This window comes from Diorhabda sublineata, chromosome X (genome assembly GCF_026230105.1).
Source record: "Diorhabda sublineata isolate icDioSubl1.1 chromosome X, icDioSubl1.1, whole genome shotgun sequence".
NCBI lineage: Eukaryota > Metazoa > Arthropoda > Insecta > Coleoptera > Chrysomelidae > Diorhabda > Diorhabda sublineata.
In genome coordinates this window covers 19,927,846-19,943,365 of record NC_079485.1, presented here as the reverse complement: position 1 = coordinate 19,943,365, position 15,520 = coordinate 19,927,846, and the positions used below count along the sequence as shown (strand labels likewise).

General features: G+C 32.5%; 1 protein-coding gene across 1 annotated transcript; it reads right to left on the bottom strand.

The window, feature by feature from the left end:
• Positions 1–610: 610 nt before the first annotated feature.
• LOC130451051 (uncharacterized) lies at positions 611–11,603 on the bottom strand. Its single transcript, XM_056789849.1, has 3 exons — positions 10,570–11,603; positions 10,215–10,506; positions 611–763 (listed from the first exon to the last, which is right to left on the bottom strand). Exons 1-3 carry the CDS (start codon positions 11,601–11,603, stop codon positions 611–613), a joined length of 1,479 nt encoding a protein of 492 aa, XP_056645827.1.
• Between the last annotated feature and the right edge of the window lie 3,917 nt (positions 11,604–15,520).

Below are 15,520 nucleotides of genomic sequence, written 5' to 3'. Positions count from 1 at the left end.
GGACATTTTAATTAAGCTCCTTCGGTAAATTACAATTATCGAATGCATAATTGAATTTAAAGTAAATTGTAGACAACGATATTAAGAAAAAAATGGTATATTTTTGTTTCACTTCGCAATGTGAATACTAAAAACACAATTTTTGGGTTGACTTAGTTACACTATCTGTTCTATTACCAGATAAAGCTTCATTTAAGTGATCAGTCAAATTGGTCTCTTGATTCTCATATGATGTAGAGGTGGGTTGAAAAACTGCTGTTATTAGTTTCTTGTAACATTCTTGCAGCACAAAAATTATTTTTGTTTTGAGAGAATTGTTCAATTACCCTTCGGCAAAAGCATTGGTCCATCCTTCATATTGTTTTAATTGAAGAATGCTTCCACCCGAATCAACTAGAAGCGATGCTGAAGTACATCAAAACGTATGATCTGTATATTCGGTAAACTTAAATATTGCGCAAGTAACGATTTCGAAAAAGTGTATACTAACAACTTGTTTTGTACATTTTCCATTTCTATATGATAGGAAGAAGTGGTTGCTAGTTGCGATTTTCGGTCTCACAATAGTAAATTTTTGATATAAATGTATTAAATTCATGTTTGAACTGGTTTATCCAATAATTGTAAAATGCCAATTTGTATGCGTTTTCGAATCTGGAATCGTGATGAGTAGATACTCCCCTTTATTTTCAATGTCATCAATTTTCATTGTATACAACTCTTCCCTTCGACAACCTCCAGCTATTCCCACTATTAATGTAACCTACGAATTAATTAATAAAGTAAAAAAAAATAATTAAATATTGAAAACTTTTTCGATAAACATTAAATATTTGTTGTCTGAAGCTTTCAGTAAAAACTTGTATTTCCTCTCTCGAGAACTTATTAGATTTTTTATATTTGTATCTAAAAGATTATCGCTTCAGAAATGCTATTAATTTGCCATATTTACTTGAATTTACATTATCATTTATAATTAAGGTTGGTTTCAGTGATAAGGACTTGTATATTTTAGATCTTTCTTCAAAATAAGCACATAGCACGTGTTCTGCAAAGCTGTGAATATTATTCTGGTTCCTATATTTCATAAAAGTATTATATTGAATATCTGTTCATGCAAGGCTAGAGCTCAATTTCACTGCAAGATACTATCTTTTAATCTGTACAAATATCAATAAATTATTTATAGAATTCAACTAAATGTTGCAGTCAGTTGACATACTTTTAAAAATATTACCCCCATAACGGAATCAAAATCATTATATTCAAGGCTGAGGTGTCTTGGAGTATTGGATAAATATAGTATTTTTCCTAATACGACAGAGCAATAAAAGGTGATTTATTAAAATAATATGTATAATCTTGATACATTATTCTAATTAGAAAGATAAACATATATATATATATATATATATATATATATATATATATATATATATATATATATATATATAATTGAAGTATCAATTCTAATTGTTTGAAAATTATAGTAATTTTCTTCCTCTGTTTCCGAAACTAACTTGACCGATCAACCACTTTATTCTCTTATCACAAAGAGACATAGACCTAGACCTACATAACAAAATTATTAATATATTTCATTTTTTTATCAATACCTATAACTATTGAAGTTACCTCAATATTTAACCTCCTACGTCAATATAATTGTGACGACACTGTCATTATAGATGGGTATCCTTGTACATAATTGTACTCTTGAAATACCACAAACAATTTTGAAGCTAAGCATGCGATCAGTTTTTGAATTGGAAATTTTACGGAACATAGCAATTTCTGTAACCACATACTTTCATTACGAATTTCAATAGAATATCGCAATGACTCATAATAAACTGTTCCACTGGACTCTCATTCCACTCTATGAGGATCCTACTAATTATTATCAAAATAGATCACTATAAAACCTCAGCAAGGAGATGTATGTTGAGAACTGCTCGAGGTGTTTACTTACCTGTTTTAAAATACAAACAACTTGAGAAATATTTCCTGGGGGCCATATTTTTTCGTTATATTGAAACATAATCCGTCCACTGTAAGATATTGGTATCAGGAAAATAAAAATCTAAATATTCCTGTACTTACCAAATTAATGTTTAAACGGGAATTTTAAAAGACATCATAGACTGATAGAAGTTCCACCAATTCCTGTTAGGTCGGAGGATATTTGGTTCCTGTTCCTATTTTTTGGAAAATATTTTTAATAATAAAATTTGTCTTCACTAGTCTGTCAAGTGGTATCCAAAATCACCAGATTTAATTCTAAATGATTTTTTTCTTTGTAATTTCGTGGAACGAAATGAGACTATTTGTATGATAAATTTAGTTGTTGATTACATAAAACAAGTGAATTTTTTGAGCCCTTATCACAACAAGATTTTGTTTAATATTGTTTTTCATCTTTATTATAAAATTTTCAAATTATTAACTTTATTTAAAAAAATTTGCTTTTCACTTATTCTTTAAAATATAATTTGATTTTCCATTTAGAATAAAAGACCAAGAAAGTTCAGTTTCTATCATTGATTATGTAACTAAAAAGAATCAATCGTGTACTCCTCTTGACATTTAGGTGCATTAAATATAGGAGCAGCAAACTTTCTCTTTGATCTTGTAAACAGTGATGGATTCAGGTGCAATGAATGTCTGTGAAAGTTGAAAGCGGAACCAAGGAATTCCGAAATTAAGTTATGGGGATAATTAAATCAAGAAATATTTTCATTCAAAATAGCAATTAATATTTGCAGGTACAGAATAAGTACAGAATAATTATCAGTTTTTCTGCTTCTATTAATGAGATAACAAAGAATTTGTTAACTACTATTAAGCATTTTGTGCATAAATAATAGGTTTTCACTGAACCAAGAATTTCAATAGGTGCTTTTAAAGTCTAATCAGGATAATAGACATTAAATAAACTCATATGCACGAATACGAGTTGTGGAAAAAATAGGGTGAATAAATTTTCATCGCACCAACCACTCATCTACATCTATTCAAACTAGTATATCTATTACCTTTATCAGTTGAAACAAGCAGTGACGAGTTTGAAACCAAAACGGCTTTTCAGTATGTTCTGAGGGAATGTGTATCTGGTGGAAAAGCTCAAAAAATGTTTACAATCAGTAAGAACGGTTGAAATGAGCAAATATGCAAAAAGTGTTCGTTAAAACAGGCGTTAGTCTAGAAGTTACAAAAGATTTTAACTCATGCGTGCAAGAATTAGACCTGAAAAATGATGAATTCTCGTCATAATAACGGATGCTGCTCTTGATTCTCTTGTTGTTGGTAGCTAAAAGTTTTTATTTTTATGAGTTCTACTGTTAGAAGGGAAAATTTTTCCCACCATTCTTAACAGTAAGAAAGCCACGACAGAGCCGTGGAAAGCAATTACGAAAGAAGTGTTTCAAAAAAACCTTCCAGTTATATATTCAACGCTGGGATTTGTGTATTGCTAACCAAGGACAGTACTTTGAGGAAGATTAATTGAAATTTTGTAACCTTTTTACTTTTCGTTTTCAATTAAATAATTCGCCGTTTTTTTCCTCACACCTCGTAGAAACCAGAGAAGGAGACTCCCTGTTATCATTGTTTAATTTTTCGTTTCCGTATGATAAATAAAATAACGGGGGAGATTACAAGTAGTTTTGCTAATCAAGGTACAACACTGCTGATCGATTTTGTTTATAATATGTATACTGTATCACCGTAAAAACAATCAAGTAATTTTACAAATATGTAACACAATCGAAATGTAAAAAATTGAAGGCCGGCAATTGAGTTGCAGATTATGACAATGTAGAAAATACAACAGAATAAAAAATTTTATGTTGAGAGCAAGTTATATGTGTTATGACATTCGCAGCAACGCTGTTTTCGTCTATTTCATTACGCCGCATTAGCAGTGACATTAGGTTTGTTCCAACCTGCCAGTCTGAATTGTTCTTGGAACGGTTATTGGAAGCGTTTATATGATATTTTCTGCGCAATCTTCGGCTATGCCGGGTTCTTGTAACAGTATCGAAAAGACCGTCCCGGAAACAGTTCACTAACGATACCTAAGTCGGTTGAAACATAAAACAGAATCGGTCGTATAATATATAAGTTCCCGGTTGGAACACGTAATCTGTATTGCGCAGAATCGTCACCGTACCAAGGACGGCTTTTTTATGGCTTGAAAAATATATGTAATACTCCTATATGGACAGTTGGTATGGGAAAAACGTCCTTACGTTACGGTGCCAACAATATTCATTTTCTCTCTCGTTCGAGACACTTTACCTATACTGCGCATGCTTGAGAATGCGCAGAACCGAGCTGGTACCTAGGAGGATATAGAAATCGTTGCAATTCTGTCTTTCTTAGTTGGAACAGAACAAATTTCGTTTACATTTGAATTACTAGGAGCGAATGTAAAAAATTTGTAATAATGTTTTGTATATCGATTCTCTTTCGAAATAGACAAAGGTAATGATTACTAAATGTAAATCGAATCCATGTAAAATTTTTAGGTAAAGTTATTCTGAATTGTGTGTTCTTGGCTTGAGTCTATATAAAATAATTTTCTTCATTTTATGATAATTATTTATTTACTAATCTTAAAATTGATGATTAATTAAAATATAAATAATTTTTTTTTACCCCAAATTGTATTGGTGCAAAATATTTCATCTTTTACATTAACGTAGACTTCGGTGAGTACGTAGTAGGCATTTATTGATTTGTTGTTTAGAATGAAAAATTAAACATTTTGAGAGGCACTTTATAATGAATTTGTTTAATGACCACTTCTTTGACATATTATTGTTGATTAATTGTTCAATTATTATTATTTCTGAAAAATATTGAGCTCGTTTATCGACTTTTCTGATGTAGTGGTAACGAATTTTTGAAAAACATGAATTAATTATAACTAGTAGTAATAGTCTAGCAGCTTTTTGTGCATTTAATAATACGTGAGTTCAGTTCAAGGAGACGGTTTTATTCATTGAAGAATTTCGAGGGATTCAATATAGCTTAATAAACAAACCATTCATTTCATGAAAATGATTACAGTTAATGATTTTCTCATTTCTAAAGTACCAAAATTTTAATAATTGGAAACGTATAGTTATTTTATACCTCGTATATTGCCCAGTTTTCGATATGTTATCAAAATGATACAGATAGATACAGTTTAGATGAATCCGGCACTGAAAGTTTTGCGTGACATATCGTTTTAGTTAAGTATCATTAGAAATTCGTTCTACATTTACTAACATTGTTTTAATAACACTATTAAGACAATTGATATCCGTTTTGTGAAATTTATTAAGGAACATTTCACCGTGAAAAAAGAAACAATTAAGAATTCATACTACTCATGGAAACAGCATAAAACTCCATTCATATGATTAAAATGACATTATTTATTTCATATTCAGAGCAATATGGAAATAAATAATAACATCTTCTCAGAAAGACTCCATTACCATTAAAAGACTAAAACAGTACACAACAAATTTGAAATTTTCATTCATTTAGAAGTGCCCTCCTCCCTCTTGTCTTTGGTTCTTTTTGTTTTTTTATTATGAAAGAGAATACAAATAGGACGAAACCAAATACAGTATTTACATGCACATTAGTGAAGAGCGGATTTATATGCGACAAATTTTGATGAAATATGCGCATATATATGCACTAAAAATGACGAAATAAGTTTGAAATAGCAGTACTGTACTCCGCCAAACTATAAAAGCAACTTCTTAATTGCTACAAAATGTTCATCATAGAAGATTGCCGTTTCCAACCATGTTTACACCTAAACACTGGTTCGGAAGGAAAATGAACATTCGACAATTTTTCCCTGTAGAACTGAATCCGTAAAGGAACAAATTTAAATCTAAATGTTCAGTTACTCTGTTGCATCCACGGATTAAAAAAGTTACGTGAACTACATTTGGATATACAGGGTGCGGCAGCATAACTTCCTTTTTTCAAAAGTTAATAAAACTTATTGTATGAATCAGAAAAATTTTATTCGTTTTTTATAATACAGGCACATACATAAAGTTTTGTTTTACTGAGTTTTGAAGATCAAATCAGTTAGGTGACGTCCCCCATTCTCCATACACTGAGTAAACCGATTTCTGGCGTTTGTCATGACTCTTGCCAGCATAGCAGGCGTTATGTTGGCAATTTCTTCCTGGATGTTCGTCTTCAAATCTTGTAGGGTCCTTGGACGGTTCACATACACACGGGATTTCAAAAAACCCCATAGGAAATAATCACAAGGGGTCAAATCGGGAGAGCGGGCTGGCCACTCCAAATCGCCCCTAATTGAGATAAGGCGCTCTGGGAAGTGTTCCCTCAAAACAGCCATCGATGTTCTTGAAGTGTGTGCCGTTGCTCCGTCTTGTTGGAACCAAGTGTCCCCTAAGTCCAACTCATCTAGCCGTGGGAAAAAAAATTCCTGTAACATGTTTACATACCGGTGCGAATTCACTGTCACTGTGACTTCATTTTCCTCAAAGAACCAGGGACCAATAATTCCACGTGAGTAAATTGCACACCACACTGTGACTTTAGGTGAATGCAAAGGCCGTTGATGCAATTGTCGAGGATTGGTATCAGCCCAGTAGCGCATGTTTTGTTTGTTTACGGATCCACACAAATGAAAATGGGCTTCATCACTAAAAAAAACAATAGCGTCCTCAGGAACGACTTCCAGAAAAACCTCACACGCGTTCCTCCGAGAATTGAAGTCACGTTCAGAAAGTTCCTGCACAATTGCCATCTTGTATGGATGAAAATGAAGATCATCATGAAGTATTCTCCTCACAGAACGATCGGAAAGTCCAAGGGCAGACGCGTGTTTGCGCGCAGAACGCCGTGGTGATCGCAACACTGAAGTTCTAACTAACTCAATGTTCTCCGGTGATCTAATGGGCCGAGGGACTCCAGTTCTTCGTCTTGTCACACTTGCAGTTTGTCTGAACGTAGTGACCCACGTAACAATTGATTTCCGGTCCGGGACAGGGGCCAAGGGGGCTAAATTAAAGCGATTCCGAAAGGCGCGCTGGGTTGCGATCACAGAACATCCGCTCGAAAAGTAAACCTCAACGGCAAACGCACGCTCCTCACTGTTCCAACGCATGATGGCGACTGAACTGTGCCGGGACAAAACTTTATAGTCCCCCCTCTCGAACGAGACCACTAGCACTCCGTTACGACATCTACCGACTAAATGGCGAACTTTTTAAAAAAGGAAGTTATGCTGCCGCACCCTGTATTATTTCAAATTGGTGCTCAGTTTTAACCATGTAAAGAGCGGCATCTAATACCATAAGTAAAATTTTCCCAGTAAGAACCACATTAGGTGTAAAAAATTCATAAAATTTTAATTAATAGATCCTAAAATACTTAAATGGTCAGTTTTCTCTGCCTGCGATTCACTAGGTTTGTTTTCCTTCTTTTAGGGTATCACTATAAATGTGAGGCACATAGTTTTTTCTTAATCTCCTTTCATCGACAAGACTTTTTTGAAATATTTTTCTAAAAAGCTTTTGAAAATACTATTTTCAAAGTTTTCATCTAATGAAAATAGAATTTTCATGAATGGCGGTCTACCGTCTAAGGATAATCGAATTTTCTTCGAATCATTCTGGTTTTTTGCATTGAGTAGTTCTGCCCCTACATGTTGTGTCACCGAAATTTTCCATTGAGTTGGTATTTAGAATAAGAACATGCATATTCTCAAACAGTGTGGTTTAATGTTTGAGAACCGGAAGGAAAAATCTGTAATAAAACCACGAATTTTTTATAAAAATGTTGAAACTATCGGCTGTAATTATTTTTTTAAATATTATTGATCCAATGCTTCAAAATGTTTGATAAAGGATAAACGATTGAAAATAATAACAAATACGAAACAAGATAAATATATTGATGTTTCTACAATAACATTATAAATATCAACTTCGAGATTATTTGATTTGATAACATACCAAGAATGAAAATAAAATAAAATTTAATTTGATATCTATGTGAGACTAAAAAATTCCCAGATACAAAAATATAGAATGTTTATTAAAAAAAACCTTTTTTTGGTCCCATATTTCTATCTTCGTAGTTTTAGCCACCTTTCTCTTATTCTCTCTAGTTGTAATAACCCCAATCACCCTTCACACATTAAATATTATAATATGGCTGTTCTGGAAGAACAATGATGTAATTGCAAAAAACACATCCCATACACATGAAAACTTGGACGTAATGGTAGTACCACTTAAGACCGCCATAGAAATTTTATAAAATAGGTGAAAGATCTAACAGTGTCTTCTAGAACAAGGGACAATTCACAGAGAAACAATGACTACATATTTACATTTAAGGGTTGGATTTATGGTTATCAAATTCTAATCTTTGGAAAATATAATTAATACGTGTTCTCAATGTACCATTATTTTCTGTCATTCAGTTTTTGCATTTACGCCACGGTTCTTCCGGAACGGCGATATCTCGAGATATTCATTGACAATTGATAATATGAACATGCTTCGAGCAACACCAAAAAAAATTATTTTGTTAGTTTTAATCAACTCAGGTATTATAACAATTAAGCAATGAATTAACGTCTTTACTGTTATTATTTATTCCGATGGAATTACTTGTAACGATTCCTTAAACAGAGTTTTGAAATATACAACTGTAAAGGTGGTGTTAAGCTGAATAACAACACGCAACTCAGTATTGTTGAATCAATTTTGAATAATTGCATTCCTTAAAGCTCTGAAGAGTCCTTTCCTCAAAAATTGTAACGTACCTATTTGGAATAATAGCTCAATTTCATTTAAACGGTGTAAAACATCGGAAAATCACTTTTCAAACGATTTTCTATTTGTATTATCATGGTTATGTCCTGTTTTCTTTGATTCAAGGCATCATATGCCGTTAACAAGAAATCTCTTTTCGTTTATCTTCTTCTTCTTCCTGCTGTGTATAGGCATCATTGCCCGTTTTTCTTCACGTCATTGCCTCTGCTCAGTCACCTGGGAGGTTGTCACTCCATCTTTTCCTAGGTCTTCCAATGCTTCTTTGTCCTGCTGGTGATTTGTCCCTTGATATTTTCACAATTCGTTCTTCCGTCATGCGGTCAATGTGCTCATTCCATTTTATCTTTCTATCCAGTACCTAGTCATTGATATTATCTATCCCGCATGTTCGTCTTATGTTTTCACTCCTTTCTCTATCCAGTAATGTTCTTCCCGCTATTCTTCGAACTATTTTCATTTCTGTAATCTCCAATAATATAGGTCTGATTGCGGTTTTGTAAATGCGAGCTTTTGCTTCAGTTCGAATGTATTTATTTCGCTAGATTGTGTCATTTAGGTATGCTGCTGCTCTTGAGACTCTTGTAGCTTGGTTTCTTACTTCCGTCTCCACGTCCCCGTGTCCAGATATTTCGATTCCCAGATATTTAAATTTCATTTCCTGGTGAATTATTTTGTTATCCACCACAAGCTTACATCTGATCGGTGTTTTGGAAGTAACCATTGATTTTGTCTTTGCCGCTGATATTATCATATTGAATTTTTTTACTGTTTTGTTAAATTGGTACAGTAGCCTTTGCAGATCGTCCTCGTTCTCCGCCAACAGTACCGCATCGTCTGCATAGCACAGGATTTTGACTTCTTTATTTCCCATTTTGTATCCTCTTAGTTTGCGTACTTGTTTTATGATTTCATCCATCACTATGTTAAATAGGAGCGGACTGAGAGAGTCCCCTTGCCTAATGCCCCTATTTGCAGGTATCTGTTCAGTTAGGTCATCATTTATTTTTGCTTGGATTGTATTTTTTGAGTATATATTTTCGATTATTTTAATGACATTATATGGTATCTGTCTATCATAAAGAAGGTGTATTATGTCTTTTAATTGTATTCGATCGAAGGCCTTCTGAAAGTCAATGAAACACATGAAGGCTGGTCGATTATATTCGATCGATTTTTCCGTTATTTGTCTTATGACAAATATTGCGTCCGTGCAGGATTTTCCCGATCTGAAACCCTGTTGTTCATCTGCTAGTGAGATACATTCATTTATTTTATTTGTTATTATCTTTGTGGTTAATTTCAGCGTTGTGCATAGTAGATTTATTCCTCTATAGTTCTCGGGCATTTTTTTATCTCCCTTTTTAAATAGTGGTATAGTAATACTATTTCTCCACTCATCTGGTATTCTGTGTTGGGTAAATATTTTTTTGTTAGGGTTGTTAGTTGTTGGTTTAGCTTCTCTCCTCCATATTTAAGTAATTCGTTGGCGATGTTATCCGGACCTGGGCTCTTTCTGTTTTTTAGTTTTTGGAGTGCTGTTTCTATATCTTCCTTTTTTATATTAGTCTCATCACTTATTACTATCTCTGGTGTATTTGGTTCGGTTTCGGTCTCTTCTTCCTTGTATAGTTCCTCTAAATATTTTACCCAAGTATCTCTTTGTACGTGTCTGGTTCTGATGAGTTAATTTGCTTCTGTTCTCTGATTTCTTATTAATCGCCAGATTTGTTTTTGTAACCCATAGAAGTCGCTTTCCATTCTTTTGGAGAAGGTTTCCCAGTAGTTGTCTTTCATTTGTCTTACTAGTGTTTTTGTATCGTTACGGATTCTTTTGTATTCTTTATATGCTTCTGCCGTTTGTGACGACATGTAGTTTAAGTACGCTTTCTTTTTCTTTTTGCACTGTTCTTTGACCTTGCTGGAGAACCATAATGTTTTGTTCGTTCCTTGTTTTTGTGGTCTTATAGTCCGAGTTCCAAGCGATTCACTTGCTACTTCTATGATATTTTCTTTTAATCTCTTCCAACTGTTGTTAATATCATCATTTTCTTCTATCGGGTTTTTATCGATTTTCCCTTTTAAACGGTTTTTATATAGTTCTTTTATGGTTGTGTCCCACATGGATTCGATGTTTAGTTTTTCTGTGTGTGCTCTTGGTTCTCTATTCCTTCCCAGGTTAAGTTTCATTTTGATTTTTCCCAGAAGCAAACTGTGATCACTTCCTGCATTCGCGGAGTTTAATGTCCTTACTTCTTGTATGTGTGCGGGGTGTATATGTCTATTGGTTACGATGTAGTGTATTGTTGATTGTTGTCCCCGGGAGTTACGAAAGGTGGATTTGTACTGTGGTTTGAGATCAAAGAAGGTGTTGTTGATTCTTAGATCACATAGCGAACATAGGTTCATCAGCAATTCCCCATTGTCGTTCAATATATTTTCGTTAAAGCGTTGTTTTACGCCTGGTATCACTTCGTTACCAATGCGTGCGTAAAAAACTCCAAGGGTTATTATCGATTCATTCTGTGATAGTGATTCTGTAATATTTTGAAGCTGTTCATAGAAACTTTCTCGCTCTTGTTTTGGCTTATTATCTTCGGGTGCATATATCGATATTATATTTAATAATTGAGTTTCTGTTCGCAGTTTAACGATTAGTATGCGAGATGATGTATATTGACATTCTTCTATGCTGTTTGTATATTTCTTGTGTATTGCCAGTGCCACTCCTTCTTTCGCACGTTCGTCCTTGCTGACTCCACTGTATATTACCATGTAATCGTCGTATATTTGTTGTTCATTTCCCTTTTGTTTTTTTTTAGTTCTATCATAACTTCTTGCTCTTTGTTGTTAAAAGTTTTTATATTCCAGGTAGCAAATCGCAGAACATCTCTCCTCCTCCAATTCGTTAGCCTTTTTCTCGCATGGGTCGTCGTCTTTAAATCAGTCCTATTCCGAGGCAAATTTGTGGGTCTGTGAGCTATATTCGGTTTTACAGTGGATGGGCTGCTAACCCGTTCCACTAACCCTCCTCCTTTTCTTGGGCTTGGGACCGGCAACACAATCGCTAAGCTACTCAATCCACCCAGCGATCATGCAGGCGGAGTTTATCTTATATTATTGATAATTCTACTCTAATATGCCACTGACTGAACTGATTTCCTCCTCTGACCAATTACGGGTCTCGTTCATCTACAAAAATAAAATCGCGCGAAGAGTATTTAATTTGTCACATCCTTTTCTCCCTCATTATCTTTTATCCCTCTTGTAACTCTGAACCATTCTAATTTTTGTCTATATAAGTTTTTAAAATTCAATCTGGAATGAAAAAACAAATTGAAACGATAGCAAAATAATGTCTGGGAAGCACTTAACTCCAATTCAAATTATAGCATTATACATTTTAGATATCCTTAGCTATAGGAACCTATTGATCATTTTGTCAGCAGTAACTATAGGACATTTTTTTCATTATTTTTTTTTTTAGTATTCCTCCTCCATTGAATATCGCCAACTCAAAGTTGAATCCAGAAGCCGAGGAATTCGTCCCTTCCATGAGAATGGCTCCACAAGACGTACCAACATCAACTTCCTCTTAATCTAACGCCAACAGATCGAGATCTCATCGTGTACATAAGATACCTTATGTTCCCCTAGAATAACTTTGCTTCAACTGTGAGATAATTCAAGAAAGCGATCTTATCAAGCATTAAATTTGTTAGCATTGATTTTGTTGACACCATATTTCCTTGAACATGTAGAAGTAAAATCAATTGAATGTACTTATACACTTTATAAAATGATATTTTATATTTTTTATCACAATATTAAAACATTTATTTTTATTATATTAACAAATTTCTAAAAACTACTTAGTAGTGTTTTTCATATTTTAGTTTTTAATGCGCTGTATATTAATTTTTTAATATAAAGCGCTTTCATATTCAAGGATCCATTTAATTATGCTCTAATAATCAGTTGGATTTTCATAATTTGTCAGATCTTTTCATAATAATTGAATATACCTAAACTATATCTTGTACATACTTTCAATAAATATGATGGTCCATATTATATATTGTATTGTTACTGAATTCATTTCCAATTAGAATTTCACGAATATACAACGTAAGAATTTAGTATATCTAATATCAATGCAAAGTAAGATATTTTTCATATCATTGCTGCAAATGTCGCTCAAAATAACTTATATATAACAATATAACTATAACTAACATATAACTTTTATAAATCAGAAAATTATGATATCATTACTTTCTGTCATATTAATAAAGGAAATTGGAAATTGGCTTGCACACTGAACTCTCAAATTATACTCATTTTGCGTGGAAATCCGAAAACATTATCGGTATGAGCATTTCTTACCAGAAAAAATATTTGGTTGGGAATGTTAGTAGGAATATGTAATAGGTTTTTTTAGTTATATTTTTATGCATATATTCATAATTTCTTTTTTCTCTCATTCACCTTATATTTCGCTTTTAAATTTTGTTATTTTTTGCTTTTTATTGGCTTTAGTAAATGGTACCTACTAGAAATATGTGATCAAAAAACACGTTTCTAAGATAACTCAGACGACTCATTTAAAATAATATTTAACTAGAATTGTCAGAATCTTTTGAAGTAGAGTTGTTTTCAGGTTGCATAACTACTGGCGTTATGGGCGATAAATCAGTATATCCTTTCCTCTCTGTATAACATAGTCACACCAATTTGCTTAATTTTTGGCCACTGATAGCTACACATTAGATACAAGGCAATCTTTACTTCTTGTATGAAGAACAATTACTCATTTTCGTTTCGGACACAGCCTATTCACAATTTTTTGCGTCGTCAAACATCAAGTGTGTTAAACAATGTTCTATCTGAATATTTTCCAGATCTGCTTGAAACATAGTTTGAGCTTTCAAACATTCATATTTATAATCATCTATATTTTCCTCGTGAAACTTATAAACAATCAATCGAATAACATTATTGGTAGCATTCTCAACTTAAGAGTCTCAGCTGGCCATTTTTGCTTCAAAGAATGATTTGTAACGTTGCATGTATGTGTTTGTCTTTCAATACGACAATATGAAATGTAATTTCAAATGTTCACTGGAAGATCATACTCATTAATTACCAATAAATAATATTTATAAAAATACTCTCTTAAGAAATACAAGTCTAGTAGAAATGATTTACTGTTGTATTTATTTAAACGAATCTAGTAGAAATGATTTACTGTTGTATTTATTTAAACACAAGTCATGGCGACACAGGTAAGAATAAAAAAATATGAAGCATTCTACAGATACACTAGGCAGCATCAGTAACTAACCATATTGGTTTTGTCAATACAGAAAGTTGTTGTATTTATGTATTTGTTCAGTGTACAAACGCCTTATCACTAACAAATTTACAACATGTATTTTCAAATTAGCCTTCTAAGAAATTAAAAACCTTGCTTTTTGCCTTCACAATGATATTAGATATACTATACAAAATTGCGATGGTAAAGTTTGTTACTGTATTCTTACATTATTCTAGTATTTTTAAATGGTTTGTGTAATGATTCAAAGTATATATGTTTAACGTTAACGAGTCCTTATTTGGCATAAGCTTTAACATATTTTTTTACTCGATGTTTCTCTATTTTGGTGAATTTTGTTTGACAATTTGATTTTTTATTATGGCAACATTTTTTTCATTCTACTTTATAAACATTCTGGTGCAATAATTTAATTTTTTCCTACTTCAATATTCCTATACATTTCTCAATACTTTACTATTGTATTTATATATATATATATATATATATATATATATATATATATATATATATATATATATATATATATATTCGGAAAATGATGCTTCTCACCAAATATAAGAGATCTCAATCGATATTTGCCTTTACATATCGTATATAATACTCTGGAGTACGTATAATTTTTCTGAGAGAGAAATATTTAACATTTGTCTGCTTATAATACAAAGGTTACATCTCTTATCTATATGGTTCTTTGTTTATCATCAAGTTTTTGCAATCCAGACCAGTTGGACACTTATGAGAATAATTTTTTTATATTTTAACCCTTTCGCTCACCCTTTTTGGTTTTTCGGGATAAAAATCTGAACTAAGGTGGACATATTCTTTTCATTTTTTTAAATTTTTGGCGTACTCAAAAAAATTCCACATCGGCTCTTTTAAGGGCTGTGATTTGTACAATATATTGCACATTGTGAATAAGTGGTAATGATTTTCCAAATAAAATGTAATTAAAAAAAACAGAATTTGTATAACTAATTATTTATTTGTATGATATAACATAAAACAATTTTGTTTTTTTTTGAAATACATAAATGTATGTTCCACTGAGTACAGACGAAATTGGTCCTAAAAGCACATTCAGGGAATTTACACCTCGAAGAGAAGGATTTTTCTTCTATAATTGGTAAATGACCACATCCATCCAGCCTTATTTCTGCTGCTGGTCTAGTTTCTGTTTTTTGTTTCTTATGTTGCGGAGATGATGTCGATTCTGCTTTATTCCAAGGACGTCCCCGTTTTCTAGAGGATACTTTGTCTAATTTTATCCAAACTTCAGCGACGTATGCCCTAAAATTAACCAATTCCAATATTTTCTTTTTTGTAATACCTAAAGTAATCGCCTTTTGCCTATATT